Raw genomic sequence first — 22,123 nt, 5'->3', positions numbered from 1 at the left:
AACTATCCATCTAAAATGTACACTAATGAAAAGGTCTGGGGAGAAATTGACATTTCAGTGCAAAAAGAGCAAAGCCTTGTAAGATCGGCCAGTGTCCAAGCAAAGAGCGTTGTGGGACCGGGAGCAAGTCAATACTTCAAATCATGCAGGTATTAATTAGACTCTTCACGAGCAATTTTGATACCTTTTAACACAAAATTTGCAGAGATGCATTTGACCAATATTAAAAATGCAGAACATCTGCTCCTTTTATCCTACATCATCACCTGCATGAGAAACCGCAATGAGGACACAAATCCCAGGAGGCAGCAGGCTTGTTCAGTTTGAACATTTAAATTGTTGCTCTTTCCTGGCTCACTGTGTTTTACAGAAGCAGCACACGCACTGACGCCTGGCATCAAATCATTCGGTGCTTTAATACGTGTTGTTATGCAGTCGGAAATGGCTTCATTCCAAATCAGTTTAATTTCTGGGAGACAAAAAGCATTGCTGGGTATTGTTCAGTATGTGAAAATTACACATTCCCATTTTTCTAAAATAGTGGGTTATTTCATATACACCCATCCGGACCAGTATTACCTGGTACAACAGTGTTTTACAGCTGAAATGAAGGAGAAAGCTCAGCTTCCCAAAGATGTGGTGAGCTTAAAGTAAACAACCCACGATAATTTATTTTGTCAAATTAAAATTTTATCCATCAAAGTTAAAAATTATTGGTCATCCCACAGTCATATCATTAAGTACAGCAACTTTAAAAACTAACTTTAATGATTTCTTTCTCTAAATCATTAACATGTTTAGTAGACCCCTTTCCTACAAGACTGTTCAGTGAAGTATTACCATTAATTAATGCTGCAGTTTCAAATATGATCAATATCTCTCTCTCAACAGGATATGTACGACAGGCTTTCAGGGTGGCTGTAATTAAACCACTTCTTTACTTAGACCAATCTTCAGCCTTCTCATTTCAAGAATTCTTGGAGGAGTCTTTCTCAAACAGTTAACTGAATGTTTTACCACAAAGATTATAAAACACTATTGGGCTTTTAAAAATGTGCTGTGATGGTTTAAATGATATTTATCTGATAGTTTACAAGAGGGGTCTTCTTTACACACAAATGTTAGTCATGGAGTTCCACAGGGTTCTGTGCAATCTGTGGTTTGGTCCCTGGTATGCCAAATATCCTTTGGCAAGATACCGTGTGCTCTAGGAGAGTAGTTCTATATAAGAATCACACAATTTACTGCTTCCACAAATCAACTATTTAAAATACACATAAGTCATAAAGATCTCAGTTTCTTTCCTACATTTCATGCAAAGCTACTAAAGGGAACAACTAAGCTGTAGTGCCTCTTCACCTCACTGTACAATACCTTGTGCAATACTTTTTGTAAATAGTCAACAGTGCAATAGACTCAATACTTGAAATGTGCAATTCACTTGTATTTTTATTTTTTATTCCTATTTATTCTATTTATCCCCTTTGTATATTTTATTTATATTTGTCTCTGTATTTATATATATGTGTGTGTGTGTGTGTGTGTGTGTATATATATATATATATATATATATATATATATATATAACAATTCTGTAACTGTAACTTCGGTCGTTGCTGTGCTTTTTTTTGGAAGTCGAATTTCCCAGAGGAACCCACCCGAGGGATTAATAAAGTTCTATCTTATCTTATCTTATCTTATCTTATCTTAAGCTGTCATATTTGTCTTAAAAATCTTAGAAACATGATGTCTAACTAGATGGATGGCATTAACTTGGTCTCCAGTAACACTGTGATCGAGAGTCATTTTGATCAGGATTGTGTCCTTCAGAGTGCACATTAACCAAACATGTCTTTTTTCATCTGTGCAATATGCATCTGTCTAAAAATCCTGTTAGAGTGATGCTGAATACAAGTTTGTGCATCTATTGCTTCTAGACTGGACTACTTTAATTCATTATTACAAGGTTGTTCTATAAGTTCCCTAAAAAGCTTCCAGTTAATCCAAAACACTGCAGTAAAAGAACCGATAGGGACAAGAAAGAGAGATCGTATTTGTCTTGTATTAACTTCTATTCATGGGCTCCCTGTTGAGTCCAGAATTTAATTTAAAATCCCTCTTCTCACAAAGTCTTGAATCCTCAGGCCCCATAATATTATCATATTATCCCAAGTATCATATTATCATGGTATCACATTATCCCAACACAGCACTTTGCTCTCAGACCGCAGCTGGCTGCCCCTCCTTAAGTGTGGTTCTCTTGGAGGTTTCTTCCTGTTAAGAGGTAGTTTTTCCTTCCCACTGTCACAGAGTTGTTACTCATAAGTTATTGTTTGTTTGGCTTTTCTCCAGAATAATGTAGGTTTTGTGCCATCGAATATAAAGCCCCTTGAGGCAACTGTGATTGTGGTTTGGCGCTATATAATTAAACCTGAATGAAATACCTGACCTTTATTTGGCCTTCATGACAAGAGTGAAAAAACTGTACGGGTATGATAAACCCCAGAACGGACGTGACAGGTAACTGAATGGTGACCACACACGAATGGTTGCTGCATCATGTGAACAGAATGTGATTAGAACCTGTAATCCCAAAACAAGATTAAAATTTAGATGACTATACAATGATAACCCAGCTTATCGCTCTTGGTTGGAACATTTTGGTTCCAGACTAAGCTATCTTACCTGCTATCAGATGTCAGCTATCAGACATTCCCATCAGTCTCAGCCGCTTTTTTGTTTTTAATGCTAGTTCTTTGGTAGATATGAGCAACATTTACTTTGCATACAGTGGCAGAAGGCTGTTGGAAGACTGCTAGATTATTATTGATATATACTTAGCCAGAGCATTACTTTGCATCTATAGGTCTTTCACTTGTATGACAGCACCTTTATTTGCTGGTGCTTGGATATATTTAGTGATCACAGTAGTTGTTCTCTTTTTTCACTTTGCATGCTTGTAAATTTGAAAATTTGAAGAAGAACATCCTTTGTAAAAGGCTACATGCAACATACTAAATATGCTCACCATGTTAAAAATATAGTTATCTCTATATCTAAGAACAGCCTCTTCCTGTTGTCTGCTGTCTTATCCTCCAAAACAGAAATTGTTTTTAAAAAAGCAACTTAGATTTGCAGATTCATTTAATGTAAAGGTAAAATACAGTTCAGGGCAGTGATGTCAAACTCATTTTATATCACAGGCCACAAATATGTGCATGCTTATGCGTGAAATGGCTTTGATGCTGTGCAGTTTATGATTATAGACAGTTTTCCTCCGTCTGTACACGGAGAATTAAATTACATGGCCAGCTCCGTACTCACGCAGAACTCATGTGTGTGATGATTGACATGTTTTTGTGAAACCTTAGAAAACATTCATCTTCCTCTATAGCAGCAATTACCTTTATGTGATTTTGTATGATAGGACTCATATAGTGGTCAAGTATTTTAATTCACACCAAGCGTGCTGGATCAGATAGAGATCAGAGCTCTGTGCAGGAAAATTAAGTTCCAACCAAAGTGGAGGCAGATATTAGTACATGGAGCTGTTGTTGCACAGAAGGATGTTGTCATGTTGAAACAGGGAAAAATCTTTTCTATATTTAAAAGAAAAAAGCAAAGTTCAAGTGAAATCCAGACCCTTTCCAATACAGACTGGACTGTCTATATTCATAGTGAACGTAACAGAGAGTAGAAGGTTGTTTATGAAATAAAAGAAACATTCATGTACAGGAAAATGTTGTTGGACAACAAAGCTCTGAGGCTGAAATAAGGAAGCGCATGAGAAGCTGAGGGTTTTGTTTTCTATTTGACACTGATGGGTCGCCTAAGCCTGGATGAACCAGCGTCTGGCCAGTCCAGACATTTATAAAATCCTGTGGATTACATGGAGGAAAAAACACATCAGCAGCAACATACTACTCACTTTCCTGACAACATTTCATCCTGTGTAGAGAAATATGATTGTTCCATTACCTAAAGTATGCTTTGGAAACTGAATTGTTGTTTGTGTGCCATATTGTCAAATCTATCTTCTTTCCATGCTTTCAAAACCCTGGTTTTTATAGCTTGACCGCATGTATTTATTACTTTATTTAAATAAGGGCTTTTAGAGGAGTAGGGGTATAGAGCTTGCTCAAGCTAACAGAGGCCTATGTAATCCTTCAGTTGACCTTAAAGTCACCATGAAATGAAAAGTGACTTTGTAGACTTGTTTGCTACTTTTCCGCTCTTCTACAGTAAATCCCTTATAAGAACACATAGCAAAATTTGAGCATAAGTTTATTTTCATTTTTTTTTTTGTTATCGCATCAGAAACACATAAAAAGTTGCTTGAGTTCTCTTTCATAGACTGCTTGATTGATCCACTCCTCCATTAGCCCTTCTTCAAAACTTTGCGTAAGCATGATCATAACAAATTAACAAGGCAAGAGGCATGCAGCCGAAATGTTTTTCTTCTCCTGTAGATTAAAGATTGATGGTTTGAACATTAAAAAAAGGCTTTAATTCAAAATTTGAAAGAAAAAACAGAAATGTTTTAGACCCATTGACACCATGTCCACTTTTACAAATTCTTAAAACATTGTTAAACTTCACTGAGATCATGTTACCTCATGGCTACATTTTACTTCTCTTGTAATCGTTTTTGCCTGTTTCCCGGTAGTTTACCTTTTTAACCCTTGTTTGTGTGATCAAGGTTTGTTTTGGGTTTTTTTTTAGTAATAATGAACAGGCACTAACAGACTGGAGCCAGCTACCGCACTGAAAGATGCTCCTGCTTTTTCAAAAGCCCCTCCTGCTTGCTTACCAAGGCCTTCTCTTTATGCTGCTGGAAAATCTCCCACATGCTGTCAGTGCAACACAAGAGATGACCGTGGGTGCCTCAAAAGATATTCAAAAGAAAGAAAGAACGAAAGAAAGAAGGAAAAAAGAAAAAAAGGCTGTTGGCTGTTGCTGCCAATAGACGCAGATTGATTTTTGCATAGAAGAAACAAGAAGCTGGGGAGTCTGTGTAATGAGAAATAGCTACCTTTTCTAATCCCATAGGATACCATTGTGATTCTGCAGCATCACTTCAAGGTTTCTAATAAATATATCACACCTGTATAACCTTTCTAACACATCGTTTTAGGGTATCTAATGCAGAGGCTTGCATTTCTTTTTTTCACTTTTAACATACATTGTATCTGGTGCAGTTGTGAATAGGAATGAAAAGAAAAACTGAACAACTGTCGTCAGGGTGCCAAATGGTGAGGGGTGAGCAAAAACGAAGGTTTAGTTTGTGACATTACTTTGTGTTGCATCACTGTATCCATTTTTTTTCCTTAAGAAAGTACAAATCAATAAATTAATGTATGCATCTACATGAGTCTGCAAAGAACCTAAAGTGAGATAGAGCTTTAGTCCAGAATACAGTTTCAAGTATATGTACACTCTATTTATATAGGCTATAGAGCACTGGCAACTTTACAGTTCTTTTTTTTTTTTTACTGTGAAACTACTGAAGAAGAAATACTCTGTAATTTAGAAAAAAATTAAATGAACCTAAAGCAGATAGAGCATGGTGATGAAATATTTCTAATCCTGCAGCCAGCTCAGACTTGGATTTAAGTGCAAAAAACTCTCTGCATGTCAATGATCGAAAGGAATTTTAACACAGTTGTAAGGCACAACAGACCGTTAATCAGTCGCACAACTGTCATGATGATTTTTTTAAGAAAAAAAAGATTAATAGTCTGCTATAAAGTAACTTAATCGTTATTTTGACAAAGATGAACATAACAGAGATTATTTAGGTCTATTCGTGTTCAAGCTTTCTCCTACAGTGAAACCATTTTGCAATTTCATGGCAAACATGACAGCAACATAGGTTTAAAAACTGTGTTTTAATATATACATTAATATTGTTTGAAATAAATATTGGGTCAGATTGTGTATGCACTGCTTGAAAGCAAAATTGTACATTTGCATTTTTAATCACAGTTTACCTTTTTGAAATGAGTGCTACAAAAAAAGGGGGGTGGGGATAAAACTAATACAAACGTGCTCGAAGAGAATTATCTTTTGTCAAATTAATGCGATCTTATGCTGACATCTGCTGGAGGTTGTTTGTAACTACATTAAATATAAATTTGTACTGTATTTGTGTTTTGTTTTTAAAGTTTAATAAACTTTTAGAGAGCGGAATGACGTTATTTAGATTGTTGTTCTTTACAAATTGTAACAAAAATAAAGTCCCTAATTAGATCGTTTTTAAATGTCCTTCAAAAAACCCTCTAGTCACCGTTTAGTAACTTCGGAGACCTTACATTGCTTAACCAATTGTAGCTCCTCTTCTTCAACGTTGACCAATCACAAACAGGGACGCTTCGAGGTGAATGTTCAGCTTTCCGCGTGGTAAAAACTGCTCAGTCGGTAACTGTAGAATTGCAGTGCTGTAGGATCGGTGAAATCGAGCAGAAACCTGTTGTCAGATCTGCGACGCGCGCCGGTGTCGCAGCCATTTTTACGTGTACGTTCCCATTCAACGTCAACGGCACCGCTACACACGGCATGTTAGGTAGCAGACGGCACAGGATGCTCAGTCAAATAATGACAATTAACCCGTAGGAGTGTGTGTAAGTTTAAAACTGGGCACTTTAAGGGTAGGGGTAGTAACTTAATTTAGTAACAATGTTTCGACAGACGAAGTCAGTGTTCCAGAAACTTCGATACTTAAGGTGAGTTTTCCAAGACGTCCTGAAGCTAACCGTTAATTAGGGAATTTTGTGTGTGTGTTTTGTCGACTCTGTCTAGACAGAAAGACAGTGTTAACCTTGATGTGTAGTTGAAATATTGTTACTTTATATACAATAGTAGAAACAAGACTGATGAAAAAGCTGATGCAATCAATGATGAGAACCTATGGCTTCAGAGTTAGCGTTACTGTTTATAGCCAGTAATCAGTTATTATTGCTTTAGGAGCTGTAGTAGAGGTTAAATGTCTGCATTTTGTTCCAGTGACGGGTAACGATAGCTAATTTAGGGTTTGATAAAGGCTTTCTATGAGCCGGCACAGGTGTTGTACCATTTCAAGTCATTCTGAGATTTGTTGTGATTAGTATTTGCCTGTGGTCCCAACTGGAAATTGTCTTACTAGACTCTTACCTGGGTGGGCATGTCTGAAAAGACATGGTGGATATGGTCAAAAAGTCCCAAAAAAGTGCAATAGTGCTCAAAAGTCTTGAGTCATCCCTCATTTCTTTATAGTTTTTTTTTTCCAAGTAACTATACCTTCTTGGCATTTTTAATGTTTCTTGAGCAGTAGTTCTCCAGGCTTTCTGACGGTCATTCAGAGTTTTTCTTTGGGCATTGGCTTTCAGTCCAGCCCTTTAACCTCAACATTTTCAGAGGAACATCATAACTGAAACTTTGGCATCTACTGTAAACCACAATAACCATTATTAAATTATGTATTATGATTATTTTGTATGATATATTTTATATTCTTTGTAAAAATACCTACTAAACTTTGCACTCCTTTTTTTCTTTAAGTTTCAATGGACAGCAGCACACATGGAGGCTGAAGAGCACTTCAGCCAGAGAGAGAGCCCTTCAGTACCAACCGGGGCAGAAGATCCACGGCTTTACGGTCAAAGAAGTAGGAACACTTTAAATTTTGGCTTGACTCTGTTAGGTGACATTAATGCAGTATAACTAAGTTATGTGGGGTTAGCTTGTAAAATATTTTAAGACGTGTTTCAAAAATGTGGAACTGTTCTCTACAGGTAAATGTGAGAGATCTGTTGTGACATTTCTTTTATTGTTGACTGAACTTCCATTTATCTTGCTGTGAGCTATGATCCTTTATGAACCTGCTCTCAAACCATTTGTGATCAAAGCTACTAATTCTGTTCCTTCCCAGGTTGTAGCGGTCCCTGACCTGTTTCTCACAGCAGTGAAGCTGATGCACGATAAAACTGGAGCTCAGTATCTGCATGCAGCACGGGATGACTCCAACAACCTCTTCAGGTTAGCGTTGTGGGGCTTTTTTGTTTGTTTGTTTTGCTCAAGTCATAACAAAACTATATACGTAAAAACAATCTAGCCTTTTAAAAATACTTAAAGTCTCTCTCCCTTAGTGTCCAGTTCAGGACAACCCCCATGGACAGCACAGGGGTACCACACATCCTGGAGCATACAGTGCTGTGTGGATCTGAGAAATATCCCTGCAGAGACCCCTTCTTCAAGATGCTCAATAGGTCGCTGTCCACCTTCATGAATGCATTCACAGGTATGGAAGCATAACTTGGACGTCAATTGACTGTGTGACCTACAAGTCCACGAGAGAAAAGCTGTGAAAGCTTGTTCATTAGTCATGTAAATTCTTGCACTGTAATGTGTTTACATTTGGATTTTTATATTTATTCTTAATTTATGTTATTTATGCTTTTTATATTTACTTATTGCGTTAAATAATAACAATGAGTGTTTCTATGCACCAAATAAAGTTAATTCTCAGAAGTGCAAGCTAAGTGGTTATTTAATCAAAAACCAGTCATTATTTTATCATTCAGCTTCAAAAGAAAATGAAAGGTATTCTAAATGATTGTTGGTTATTTCTCACATTTCTGATGAGACCTTTCCCATTATTGATAAACAGCCAGTGACTACACCATGTATCCGTTCTCAACCCAAAATGGGAAGGACTTCCAGAATCTTCTATCGGTGTATCTGGATGCAGTTTTTTTTCCTTGTTTACGAGAGCAGGATTTCTGGTGAGTTTAGATCATCGTTACGTATTTACATTTACGAGTGTAACTGCAATTAAGTTTGTACTGCAATCAAGTGCAAAACGGTAAACAAGTTTTATTTTCAGATATGATGCCGTTATTGTGGCACTTCAGTGATGAGAAGTATAGATTGTGTGTCCGATCTGTTCTCTCTGATGAAATGAAGATAGCTGAGGGGTGAACTACAAAGTTAGATTAAAGTCAATCAGCCTCATTAAGCTATTAAAGTCTGAGGTTTCTGTGTCAGCAAAGTGGCGTTATTTATCTGGCTAAATCAGCATGAATCACCAAGTTTTAGTTTGAAGTCGTCCAGAAGTGCCATGTTTTCAACAATTCTTTTATTTACAGCATGTTTTAGGTACAATGTAGAGTCTGTGCTTGGACAATATGTTTCATATGTACAAGCTGATAAAGTGTACCGTACAAAAATCACTTAAAGAAGTTAAAGAAGGGCAAACTGTATGAGACATTGTTTGATCTGAAGACAAACTGAAGTGATTTGGGCGGTTCCTTTGTTAGACTGTGGGACAGTAAACTTTGATGTTTAAATGTATTCAGTTTAAAGTTTCAGATTTCTTTTGTGCTGTCGACACCTGAGAAATAAAACAGCAGCGCGACTTCACTCAGTGTTAAATTTAAAATCTTAATTTTGTCGCTCTATGTGATGAAACCTCTGCAGCAGTAATCTCTTATTCTCTTTACAACAAGGTTACATTTTACTGTTAATTCTTGGTTCGTTACAGATTTTTATTACCAGTTGTCGTCATCATCATCATCATCACCTCTCTGGTTGAACTTGGTGTCACTCAGTGATTATTTTGTTCAGTCGTATGTCTCATGAAACCCTAGTTTTTATGTGAGCACAGGCAGAAGCAGGAAGCCCAGCTTCAAAGATAAAACCAATAACCACCAATATAATACCTGTTATCACCGACTGGGGTTTTAGGTTTTTTGTTGAGCCAGCTAAGAAAGCCTGGCTGTCTGATCTGATTGTCTGTGGTTTATTTTCCAGGCAGGAAGGCTGGAGGCTGGAGAATGAAGACCCCACAGATAACAACTCCCCTCTAATGTTTAAAGGAGTGGTGTTTAATGAAATGAAGGGTGCTTTTGTAAGTTGACACAGCCACAAAGCTTCTAAATGTATAGAATATAATATTTTCATAAATGCTCTTTTTTCCCCACCTCGGGTACTTTTCGGTTACAAACTCTCCATCAAATGCAAAGTAAACAACTCTTTTTTTTTTTTTTTCAATTTCTTTTTTCATACTTAAGAGAAATACTTTACTTTCATATGACTTTTTCTTTCTTTCTTTTTTTTAAAAAAAATCAATAAAAACTGCTTGAGGCAGTTCACACTTACAGAAGCCTTTAACGACTGCATAACTTTAAAAAAAAAAAAAAGAAGAAGAAGAAGAAAAAAAGCAGGAAAGTAATAAATTCTTCTGAACAGCACTCCTTTTTTTCTTTGTCTAATAAAAATTGTCACTCTGGCACTTTAACTGTGTAAATAAACAGCGTTTAGCCTTGAACTGATAAGATGGTGGATGATAAGAAAACACTGGAGACAGGGTTACACTGTGTCTGTGTGTGGACTCAAAAAAAAGAGTAAGAAGTATGACTTTGTTCAAAATTAACAGAGTGCCTGCTGCAAACCAACTTTAAGCTTTTTCATTTATAAAAACAGAAAATGTTTGTAATAAATGTTTAGTTTAGAATAATATTTCTTGCTGTGTGTACTTACAGTCAGACAATGAGCGTCTGTACGCCCAGCACCTCCAGAACAAACTGTATCCTGACCATACCTACTCTGTGGTGTCAGGGGGAGAACCTCTGGCCATTCCTGACCTTACATGGGAGCAACTTAAACAATTCCATGCCACACACTACCATCCCAGCAACGCAAGGTAAATAGGCACATGCATAAATCATCCAGAGTTACTGTAAGAATATGACTAGGGATGGGTACCGGTGTCACATAAACGGTAGTAACCAGACCGAAAAGCAGCGCACATTTCGGTGCTTTATTTCGGTGCTTTTTTTTCCTGAGCTGTGATACACTTCTAGCCAATAATTTTACGTTTCCGAGGATCGTAGGCGGGGCCAGGTACGTACGTTCTGTTAGAGCAGAGCTACAGATTAAAAATGCCCAAGGCGAAGCGGTCAAAAGTCTGGCTGTACTTCACAGCAAAATATGCAAACTCAGCAGCCTGCAACAAGTGCTTTAAGCTGATACTGTGATACTGTCAAAGGAGGTAACTCCTCAAATCCGATGAAACACCTGGCGACGCATAGCGGGTTTTTTTTAAAAGCCCAGAAATGCGCCGTATGATAGCTTGCTGCGAGACCTCACACCGAGCACATCTACTGTGCGTGGGTTGCCAGTTATCGGACCTGGAGTTAGCAATATCCCCCAAAAACACGAAGAATAGAGTCCTGGCCCCTAGCCCTGCCAGTGTAGCAGAAATGATGACGGATGATGATGCAGCAGCAGCCGTTCTTCTCTGCGTGAGGAGCTTAATGTTGTTCGTGTGTAATTTACGTTGAGTAGGCTAACCACGTTATTACATTAATGCATGTAAGGTGAACTAGCAAACACCATCATAGCTACATGCGGCTGTCTTCTTGTTTGATGGCAGATACTCCCTTCACCCTGGCCAAAAAGGCTAAAATGACCAAAGAAAAAGTGGAAAACAGTTAAACATGAGAGGTTTAGGACAAAGTTTGTGTTTTTTCCCATTGATTAAGCACTGCTTCCAGCCAAGAGTGATACCATATATGCCCCATAGCTGCAGAAAAGGCTAACATTGTTATCTTTTTACAAAAAAACAGCTGAACATGAGAGGTTTTTGGACCAATTTTGTGTTCTCCAGTCTTTAAGCACCAGTTTGAGCACCGTTTGAGCACCGGCACCGTTTCAAAAGTACCGATTTGGCACCGGTATCGGATAAAACCTAAACGATACCCATCCCTAAATATGACTAATTATGGTTGAAGCGTTTTGGGGTTGTTTTGTAAAATAAATGTGAACTGGGAACATTAGAATATCTTGCCCTATAAACAAACGAGATTTTTGTTTTTAAATGTTTTCTTACATCTAGGTTCTTCACTTATGGAGATTTGCCTTTAGAACCTCATCTGAAGCAGATTCAAGAAGAAGCTTTGTCCAAGTTTGCCTGCATCGACCCGAAAACAGAAGTTCCTTCTCAGCCACGTTGGACCAGTCCTGTAAGCTCACATTAAGCGTGTCTCTGCTGCAGTGTGTTGGAGTGATAATCTATTTTGCCTTGAATCAGATAAACAAAGTTCTGTTTCTTTTATCATTTCAAAGAATGCTTTTAGTTGCTACAAAAGGTAGTTGAATATTTGATTTGTGAATGTTTTTCTCCCAGAAAGAGGACCATGTGACTTGCAGTCCTGATCCTCTGGCTCCAGATCCAAACAAGCAGAACACAGTGTGTGTGAGCTATCTGCTGGGAGAGTAAGATTATATCATTTATTTCCTGCTGTGTCCTGTAGAGATATCTGCTAAAAATCAGTTCAACATGAGATGTAACCCCACATACTTCTTCCTCTTTTAGAGTTGATCTTTTTTTTTTAATTTCAATTAGGTTGTTTTATATAGTCCTTTTTGTAGATAATTTTTCAAGAGCCATTTTAACCCATAAGAACCCACTGTGACACAGTGCTTCACACATTAAGGAAAGTTCCTGTTAAAGTTTCAACATTGACTCTCCCATAGTGTTCCTGACAGTAAAAATGGGTGTTTTTTTTTCTTATTGTTGTTTTTCTCTTTAGCATCACTGATGCATTTGAAGGACTCACTCTCAGCTTGCTGTCTTCTCTGATGATCTCTGGGCCAAACTCTCCCTTCTACAAATCTCTCATCGAACCCAAACTGGGAACAGACTTCTCTTCTGTTGTTGGGTATGTGTGCAGGCGTTATAACATCCACATCAAACCTTTAATTTCACCAGTTTTGTTGGAAGTTTAATAACTGATGCATACAGTTTGGGTCTGTATACCTACTTACTCTTCACAAATTCTCTTACCACTTGTTACGCAAGAATTCCATTTAAGCATCCATAACCTGCATGTACTTGTGGAGTATTGATACAAGTGTTGCATCCTGCAGATATGATGGCAGCACCAAAGAGGCGTCGTTCAGTATCGGACTGCAGGGAGTTGATGAGGAGGATATAGAGAGAGTGAAGCAGATCATCAGCCAAACCATCGATAAAATTATAGAGTAAGTTCCCTGATCAAGTCTCCTCTCTTGTCAAAATTTCCTTCTTTGGCGTAACAAACTAAAGCCTATACAGCAACTGTTATCTTGCACTTTATGTAGCAGATTTTAAAAATGTAGGAAAACAAATAAAACATTGTATGCTGGAATCAATTTTTCAATTTTTTACTGGGCAAAATAAAAGTCATGGGTCTTTCTAATGTTTTTGTTTTGTTTTTTGAGTGTGTTCACGAATTGGTTAAGCATTTAGTTCCATTGGTGAGCAGTGAGAGGAGGCACAGCTTTGCCACTTATAAGTTACAATTTACAAAATATGACAGACTTGTTGTATTTACTGAAAAACCAATATTTCTGTAACATTTATACCTCAGGACTTTTACTTTCTCTGCACAGAGTGAGCGACAGAATACAGCAGGATCTTTACTGTAGGGTTTAAAGCATATGTATGACTTAAGATTTAATTGTTGAAAAAAGCTAAAACAGGAAAGAAGGAAGAAGCCAAAGAATAATTTTCACATTTGTCATTTAACAAAGGAATGGCTTTGAGGAGAGAAGGATTGAGGCTCTTATCCATAAGCTTGAGATCCAGATTAAACATCAGACCACAAACTTCGGCCTGTCTCTGGCCTCGGTGAGTTTACTGTTGTTTATCTGTGACCTTTATTTTGTTTTTACAACTACAAGGGCACTTGTAGTTGTAAAAACATACCGCCTACGTCCAAGTATGGCTTTGCAGTGCTGTGTTTATTAGTGTGTGTTCATTTTGCATAAAACCTCACATTGAATGTTTGTTTCCCCTGTTTTTTCGTTTAAATTCTGTACAAATCAAGAATGTGAATTTAACTGTTGTTATTTTTTGGGAGGCTGTCTTTGGTACAGTGTTTAAGAGTTTTATATATTATAAGGTGTAAATAATCCTAGTAAATTCCTCACCAAAACCTTTATTCATCTTATGTTATTAGTACATAGCTTCATCGTGGAACCATGATGGGGACCCGGTGGAGCTGCTGCAGATCAGTGACAGTGTTGCCAAGTTCAGACAAGCCCTGAAGGAAAACCCTCGCTTTCTCCAGGAGAAAGTCAGGCAATACTTTAAGGTGATTTAAGCACATAGTGTTTGAAATATTTTTTGTTTGTATGTCTTCATTAAATTATGTTACTTACAGGTTCAGGGCTTTACTATTTAACATTGTTGGGAAGATAAATTGCACAGTTACAGGCTGAGAGTATAATAAAATACTTTGTTTCATAGTTGACAGTTTATTTCTTATGTTGTAGTATCAAAAAACATTTCCTGAGTCCTTTCGTGAAACAAATGAAAAAACATATAACATAAATATATAAATGCTTTAACAAGGATAATGCAGAGCAGGTATTTGCTAACAAAGGATGCCACCTCGGATTAATTGTCATTGACTGGTTTTTAGGAGAACACACACCGACTGACTCTGTCAATGAGCCCAGAGGAGTCCTACCTGGAGAAACAGGCCAAAGCTGAGGAGGAGAAACTTCAGAAGAAAATCGAGGTTCTTTCTGACAGCGACAGAAAGCAGATCTATGAGAAAGGTAACATTTGAACTGCCAGAAGATTGATCACTCGTGGGTGTAATCTGTTAAACTGAATATTACCGACCTGAAGCATTGTATATTAAGACAGGTCTGCATTCAGTAGATGTTAGTATAATGTGATTTTTCTTCTCGGAAAGGTCTGGAGCTGCTGGCTGCTCAGAGTCAAACCCAGGATGTCTCCTGCCTGCCAGCACTCAAAGTGTCCGACATCGAGCCAACGATACCCATCACTCCTGTTCAAATAAGCACTGCAGGTGTGAGTCTATGCTGATTTACAAAGAGCGTGTGACGAAAACTGTTGTCTTATATAAACTGTATATAGAGCACTTTCTCATTCTTCATAGGAGGCGTTCCGGTCCAGTACTGTGAGCAGCCCACCAATGGTTTGGTGTACTTCAGAGCTTTGTGTAATCTCAACACCCTTCCAGAGGACCTCAAGGTTTTCGTCCCGCTCTTCTGCAGTGTTATTACCAAGTGAGTAACCTGTTGGTCTGCAAGACCAGAACAAGATGAATCTGAAATGCGGTGCTTACTAGCAAGGATTAGCGCTCAGGAGTCCTGGTAAATGTCTCTTCCTGCTGATACATCATTCTTTAAATACTTTTAAATATTTCCAAATGAAATACTTATCAAGTTTTCTGGATTACTTTGTGCTGATTAATACTACAGACTGAAGCTGATCTTTGAATTCTTTTTCAGCTTTGAATATTTATTTTATTTTCAAATGTTATTTGAAAACCAGTTTAGCACTGAGCTGGTAATCTCTTCTGGGTTTTCTGGTTTGCCTGTTAATATTTGGTGTTGACTCATGTGAACACAGTCTTTGGGGACTAGGGATGGGTATCGTTTAGGTTTTATCCGATACCGGTGCCAAATCGGTACTTTTGAAACGGTGCCGGTGCTCAAACGGTGCTCAAACCGGTGCTTAAAGAATGGAGAACACAAAATTGGTCCAAAAACCTCTCATGTTCAGCTGTTTTTTTGTAAAAAGATAACAATGTTAGCCTTTTCTGCAGCTATGGGGCATATATGGTATCACTCTTGGCTGGAAGCAGTGCTTAAACAATGGAAAAAACACAAACTTTGTCCAAAAACCTCTCATGTTCAGCTGTTTTTTTGTAAAAAGATAACAATGTTAGCCTTTTCTGCAGCTATGGGGCATATATGGTATCACTCTTGGCTGGAAGCAGTGCTTAAACAATGGAAAAAACACAAACTTTGTCCAAAAACCTCTCATCTTTAACTGTTTTCCACTTTTTCTTTGGTCATTTTAGCCTTTTTGGCCAGGGTGAAGGGAGTATCTGCCATCAAACAAGAAGACAGCCGCATGTAGCTATGATGATGTTTGCTAGTTCACCTTACATGCATTAATGTAATAACGTGGTTAGCCTACTAAACGTAAATCACACAAGAACAACATTAAGCTACTCACGCAGAGAAGAACGGCTGCTGCTGCCATCAAATACGGCGCATTTCTCGGCTTTTAAAAAAACGCTATGCGTCGCCAGGTGTTTCATGAGATTTGAGGAGTTACCTCCTTTGACAGTATCACAGTATCAGCTTAAAGCACTTGTTGCAGGCTGCTGAGTTTGCATATTTTGCTGTGAAGTACAGCCAGACTTTTAACCGCTTCGCCTTGGACATTTTTAATCTGTAGCTCTGCGCTAACAGAACGTACGTACCTGGCCCCGCCTACTATTCTCGGAAACGTAAAACGATTGGCTAAAAGTGTATCACAGCTCAGGAAAAAAAAAGCACCGAAATGTGCGCTGCTTTTCGGTCTGGTTACTACCGTTTATGTCAGAACCGGTGCCATGACACCGGTACCCATCCCTATTGGGGACCTTAATAAGGTAAGTGTGCTGTGGTGTAATCACAGTGGAAAACATAAAAAAAGATTAGGTTGTTGAAAAAAAATTATCAGACTGTGATGCAATGCCAAATGGATTGCACAATGGAGTATTAAAGATTTTTCAAATGTCTGTTTGTGTGTCCGCATATGTTTGTCTGTTTAATTAGGATGGGCTGTGGAGCTCTGGACTATAGGCAGCAGGCCCAGCAGATGGAGCTGAGGACAGGGGGCATGTCTGTTTCCACTCAGGTCATCACTGACTGCAACGAGCTGGATACATATGAGCAGGTCAGTGCCAGCTAAGTGTGTTTTAAGCCAATAACACCTTTCTATCTGTGATCATTGCTGTGTGCAAAATGCAAAACAGAAAGTAGCTTTCAGCTTGATTCCTTGTGTTTTTACACAGTGCACAGTGGCATGAACTGAATCTGTTGGCCTCTCTGAAAAGAAATAACAAATGAAAAATAATAATAAATAATCAAATAATTCATGAAGGATAGAATTAAACTTTAGACCAAGACTTTATCTCTAAAGACACTTCAGTGAGCTCTTAGCACTTCCTTTCTGTGGTTGAACATCTGGATCTCTACCTTCTGTTTCAGGGTATCCTCTTATCTTCTTCGTGCCTGGAGAGGAATCTTCCTCACATGTTTCAGTTGTGGAGCGACATATTCAACAGGTAACTCCTCCCAGCTTTTTACATTTTCCACTGCTAGCGACACCAACAGATGGAACTGTCAGTTAATGGGTCTTATTTTGTCGTTTAGCCCTCACTTTGATGACGAGGAGCGCCTGAGGGTGCTGGTGATGCAGTCAGCACAGGAGTTGGCCAATAGTATCGCATACTCAGGTCACCTGTATGCTATGACTCGGGCGGGTCGTCACCTCACTCCAGCTGGAGACCTCCAGGAGACTTTTGGTGGGATGGAACAGGTATCTTTGTACATTTTAATAAAGGCTTAACCTTTCAGAAAAATCCAGCTATCCGCAAAGCTGCTTTGCTTGTTTATTTGTTTGTTTTATATTTTCTTCTAATTATCCGGGGCCGGGTTGTGGAGGTAGCAGCCTAGGCAGAGATCCTCAGACCTCCCTCTCCCCGGACACCTCTTCTAGCATGTCCGGGGGAACACAAAGGTGTCCCCAGGCCAGCTGAGAGATATAATTTCACCAGTGTGTCCCAGTGGGACATAGGTGGTTGAGGCATCTGACTCAGGGAACCACCTCAACTGGCTTCTTTCAATGTGGAAGTGTATTGGCTATAGTCTGAGTCACCCTTCGGAGAAAGTTCATGTCTGCCGCTTGTATTTGCAATCTTGTTCTTTCAGTTATTAGCCAAAGCTCGTGACCATAGGCGAGTGTAGGGATGTAGATCAACCAGTAAATTAAGAGCTTTGCTTTTATGTTCAGCTCTCTTCACCTCGACTGACCGGTACTGTGTCCACATCACTAAGTACTTACTAAGTACTGCCTCCAAAGTCCCACCGGCTAACAAAGCCGGATAGGATTCCTTCTTCAACCTAATGGTTCCCTCCACCTCAGGTGTCCACCATCTGGTTCGGGGGTTACCACCACCACAGGCACCAACCACCTTGTAGCTGCAGCTCAGTGCAATGGACCATGTTCAGGCAATCATCAGCCTGCGGACTACAGATGACAGTCAGGACCTATTTCCTGTCTTGAAGGCGCCAGGAACAAATCCTCTCATCCACCAGAAAAACCCCAACATATTGGCAGCAAGCTGAGGGGATACTTAGATACCCACCCCAGCTTACTGCCTCTCACCAAGGGCAACTCCAGACTCAGACAGATTCAAGCCCCTCTCCAGGAGACTGGTTCAACACCAAGCCATGCATTTTCGGGGCCAGGCCCGCCCAGGCCTCATGAACTAAGTCCCAGCAACTAGGCGCTCGCCCTCAGGCACGCTCCCCGGGCCTGGTTCCAAACTCCATCCAACAGTGTCTTGTGTCAAAGAAAATGTACTGTATGTTTAAAATCACTATTCATGTTATTTTAAATTTCTGCAACAAAGGGTAGAGATGTGATGGTGTCAATACTTTGGAACCAATACTTCATCTTCTAACAACAGGTTACGTTTATGAAGAGAACAGCTGCGATGGCAGACCTCAGCCAAATCATCCGAACGTTACCCAGGCTCAAAATACACCTTTTCAACCCAAACAACATGAGGTGGGTCCATAATACACCTGCTATATGTAGACTTTATCTTTATTTCACTGTAAATAATGAACTATAAAATAGTGAAATATCAGGCACTCAACGCTTCTTATTTTAAATGTGTCCATATAGATGTGCAATCAACTCAACTCCAGAGAAAGTATCTGATGCAGCGGCACACTTGGAGGGTTTTATAAAGGATGTGGCTAAGAACAGAAAGGAACGCAAACCTGTCAGACCAAATATTATTGAGGTGAAGTTGAACAGGGAAAACAAAATATGTGTAAATGAATTAATTCATTGTTATAATCAATCCAATTTTTTTTTTTTTTTTTTTTTTAATCTTTGTGTTTATTGCAGAAGCCGATAAACCCTCTGGATGACAATGGCCCACGAAGAAAACTAATATCAGTAGGTTCAATAGTTACATTTTTCTTTATTTCTTTCTTAATCCACTGATCAATTTTTGAAGAATTGTTTTGTTACAATTAACATCTTCATAATTCAATAAGTAATCCATTTCTGATTTAGAATTAAATTAATTTGCGGTTTTACATTTTTCAGGAGCCAACCTTCCATCCATGTCCAATGAAGACTTTCTTTCAGATGCCTTTCCCTGTCAACTTTGTCAGTGAGAGTATTCGCGCAGTGCCCTTCTCCCACAAGGACTATGCCAGGTAACGATATCATTACATCCTGCTAGCAGCAGGTAAATAACTGTAACACAGTTTATGGCGGCTTTAGTGTGTTCTTTTACTTAATTTTACTGAAAATGTGTTGCTTTTTTTTTTTCTCAGTTATGCATTTGTAATAACTGCATGCAGTAAACACTTTCTCTTTACTCCTTCATTAGTTTGTGCATCTTAGCCAGGATGATGACAGCAAAGTTTCTTCATGGAGAGATCCGTGAGAAAGGCGGAGCTTATGGAGGCGGGGCCAAGATAGGAGGAGGCCTGTTCACCTTTTACTCTTACAGGTGGGTAGAAGTTCAATACAAAGGTTTACTGTGTATCAATAGGGAAGGAAGGCAGGAAACATTGAAAGTTCAAATTATGATAAGAATTTCGGAGAGTTTTGACCTCATGTGTTGTCTCTTCTGTGTCCAAGGGATCCAAACACAGTGCAGACATTATCTGCTTTTGGTAACGGTATCGAGTGGGCAAAGTCAGGAAAGTTCACCCAGCAAGACATCGACGAAGCCAAACTGTCAGTCTTCTCAGCGGTGGACTCACCTGTGGCCCCCGCAGACAAAGGTGAGGTGCCATCTGAGTGATGAGAGGTTCCCTGAAAGCAGCTGCCTGGATCAGTTTACATCAAACCTTTAAAGGATTTTAACACATTCTGTCCTTGCATGAGAATGAATCTGTAAATATTCAAAAAGGCTTCATAATAGAGTAAATTTTGTGTGTGTTTATGCATCTGTACAGAACTTTGCCTTCAGACTCTCACAGCCAGTGTGGTGCACATGCTACCTTCCCCCATCTTTAACTATTTTGCATCATTTTAGACTTGAAGTAATAATATACAGTTGAATTTATAGAGCGAATGGATCCCTTAGCTGAAGCTGTAATTTCAGCATTCTTTATGTTCTGATGCAAAGCTTGTGACTCTGTCTTTGGTGCAGGCATGGGTCAGTTCCTCAGTGGGGTCACGGACGAGATGAAGCAGAGTCACAGACAAAGACTCTTTGCTGTTGACCATAAAAACCTAGTGGATGTGGCTGAAAGGTAAAACTGACCAATCCTGCAAAATGCAATTTGTCAAGATGCTGCTGTTTATTTACAACAAGTAGAGCTTTCTTATGCCCGCAAAATAATCCCTCGTTTTTTTCTGCAGGTACCTCAGTGCTGGTCAGAAGACATGTGGCGTTGCCATTCTGGGCCCAGAGAATGACGTTATTAAAAAAGATCCTTCATGGATTATAAAATAGGACTGTCAGTAGATATTTTCAAAGTGGTCATCCAAAGAACAAGTGTTATCTCAGAAATGTTTTAAATGGTGGCAAAAAGAAAGCTGAACCGCACAAAAGAAAGAGGAAGAAAGTTACCTAATCAGTGTCTGCCATTTGAAATACTTGTATTACTGCCTATTCATATTCTGTTTTGTACATATTAGAATTAAATGCTGCATCATGACATTGGAATACAAAATCTGTCATTGGTGAGTCATTAAAACACTTTATTCCTGGGGGAAAGAAATTAGTTTCCCCAAATATTGACTTAATTGGTCCAGTATTTAAGATATTTGTGTAATATTTCTGCCTGGGCTCAAATACTTTAAAGGTAGTTTTAACAGTAGGCAGTGGGCAGCACAGTGGCTAGTAGGGCTGCTCAATTAATCGAATTTTAATCACGATTACGATCTGGGCTTTCAACGATCATTAAAAATGACTGAGCCGATTATTAGACCCTCCCTCATGCTTTACTCTCGCGCTGCTCCGTGTGGTAAGTCAAGCGCACCGCTCTCCATTTCGAACACGCGTCACAACAATTAAGAGGACCCGAGGGAAGCTCGGAAAGCTAAGCAGAAGTTATTTGGAGAGGAGAGTGACTGCCGTTGGTTGAAAAGAGGTAAAAAAAAAAAAAAACTTCAGTGGTGTGGAAACATTATGGGTTGGCGGAGTTAGACATGGATCAAGTAGACATAGTGTGTAAACTTTGCTACGATGTAGTAGCTGCACCACTGAGCAACACTGCAAAGTTGACTAAACATAGATGTTTACATTTTTCATTTATTTCTTATATTGCAAACATTTGCACTGTTATCAGTATTTGCACACTATTTTATATTATTTTTTAAAGTCATTATTCAATACATTGTTATTGTTAACCCTTTAAAGCCGGTCAGAGCAGCACACTCCGTTTTGCGTAACTATTTTTAAATCCCTGTAGAACCTGAACCGCTAAGCTAGCGCAATAATTTGTTTTGCATATGAAACTTACATCTTATGCCATCAGCTTGTCCTCGGTCACGGTTTCCTTCCACATAAAGCTTTGCAAAAATTGCATAAAAAGCGCTTGCAGGAACAAAAACATAATATTCCAGAAACACGCTTTGCCGATCCATCAGCTGTTCCTAACACTTCCCACTTTGAAAAAGACGTCAACTCGAACTATCGCATTTCCTGCCCGAAACCGGAAGTGATGTCATTTTTGCGGAAAATGTAGTTTTTTACTTGTAGGCCTTAAGTAAAAAACTATACTATACTATACTTATACTAGTGTTTTTATAAGTCATGTTTGACTCTATACTTTTCTGAATAGTTGCTGGGATGCTTAGAACTCGAATTGCACTGCTGGAAATAGTTTATTTTGATGCACCTGCTGTTTTCTTTGCAAATTTGCATCATAGGATTGTTTTTTTTGTTTTTCCTGCAGTATATAAAAATTGCTGTATCTCCAAAATAAAACTATGAAGACACTCAAAATAAATTTCCTGTTGTTGTAAACTATTTTTTGCAACTTTTTTGTATTTAAAGTTTTGAGGGATAAACCTCTTAAATTTCTCCAA

General features: G+C 38.6%; 1 protein-coding gene across 1 annotated transcript; it reads left to right on the top strand.

The window, feature by feature from the left end:
• The first annotated feature begins 6,443 nt into the window (after positions 1-6,443).
• On the top strand, positions 6,444-20,763 carry pitrm1 (pitrilysin metallopeptidase 1). Its single transcript, XM_014410204.4, has 27 exons — positions 6,444-6,722; positions 7,537-7,642; positions 7,907-8,013; positions 8,124-8,275; positions 8,645-8,759; positions 9,787-9,883; positions 10,518-10,678; positions 11,873-11,999; positions 12,164-12,252; positions 12,570-12,698; positions 12,907-13,020; positions 13,552-13,648; positions 13,980-14,114; positions 14,445-14,583; positions 14,724-14,840; positions 14,931-15,060; positions 16,606-16,726; positions 17,041-17,117; positions 17,206-17,371; positions 18,525-18,625; positions 18,746-18,866; positions 18,974-19,024; positions 19,178-19,290; positions 19,467-19,589; positions 19,721-19,866; positions 20,238-20,340; positions 20,450-20,763. The coding sequence occupies exons 1-27, from the start codon at positions 6,676-6,678 to the stop codon at positions 20,541-20,543; spliced, it is 3,078 nt and encodes a 1,025-aa protein (XP_014265690.3). The 5' UTR covers positions 6,444-6,675; the 3' UTR covers positions 20,544-20,763.
• Positions 20,764-22,123: the final 1,360 nt, after the last annotated feature.

This window comes from Maylandia zebra, linkage group LG18 (assembly GCF_041146795.1).
Source record: "Maylandia zebra isolate NMK-2024a linkage group LG18, Mzebra_GT3a, whole genome shotgun sequence".
In the NCBI taxonomy this organism is placed as follows: domain Eukaryota; kingdom Metazoa; phylum Chordata; class Actinopteri; order Cichliformes; family Cichlidae; genus Maylandia; species Maylandia zebra.
The sequence above is the reverse complement of the archived record's forward strand: the minus strand, read 5'-3'. Positions and strand labels throughout refer to the sequence as shown.

Excerpts from the sequence above, each read along its gene's own strand:
- pitrm1 (XM_014410204.4), top strand. The coding sequence starts at position 6,676 with ATGTTTCGACAGACGAAGTCAGTGTTCCAGAAACTTCGATACTTAAG. Across the intron at positions 8,760-9,786 it reads TTACGAGAGCAGGATTTCTG|GCAGGAAGGCTGGAGGCTGG; the intron begins GTGAGTTTAGAT and ends TTTATTTTCCAG. Across the intron at positions 19,867-20,237 it reads TGTGGCCCCCGCAGACAAAG|GCATGGGTCAGTTCCTCAGT; the intron begins GTGAGGTGCCAT and ends TCTTTGGTGCAG.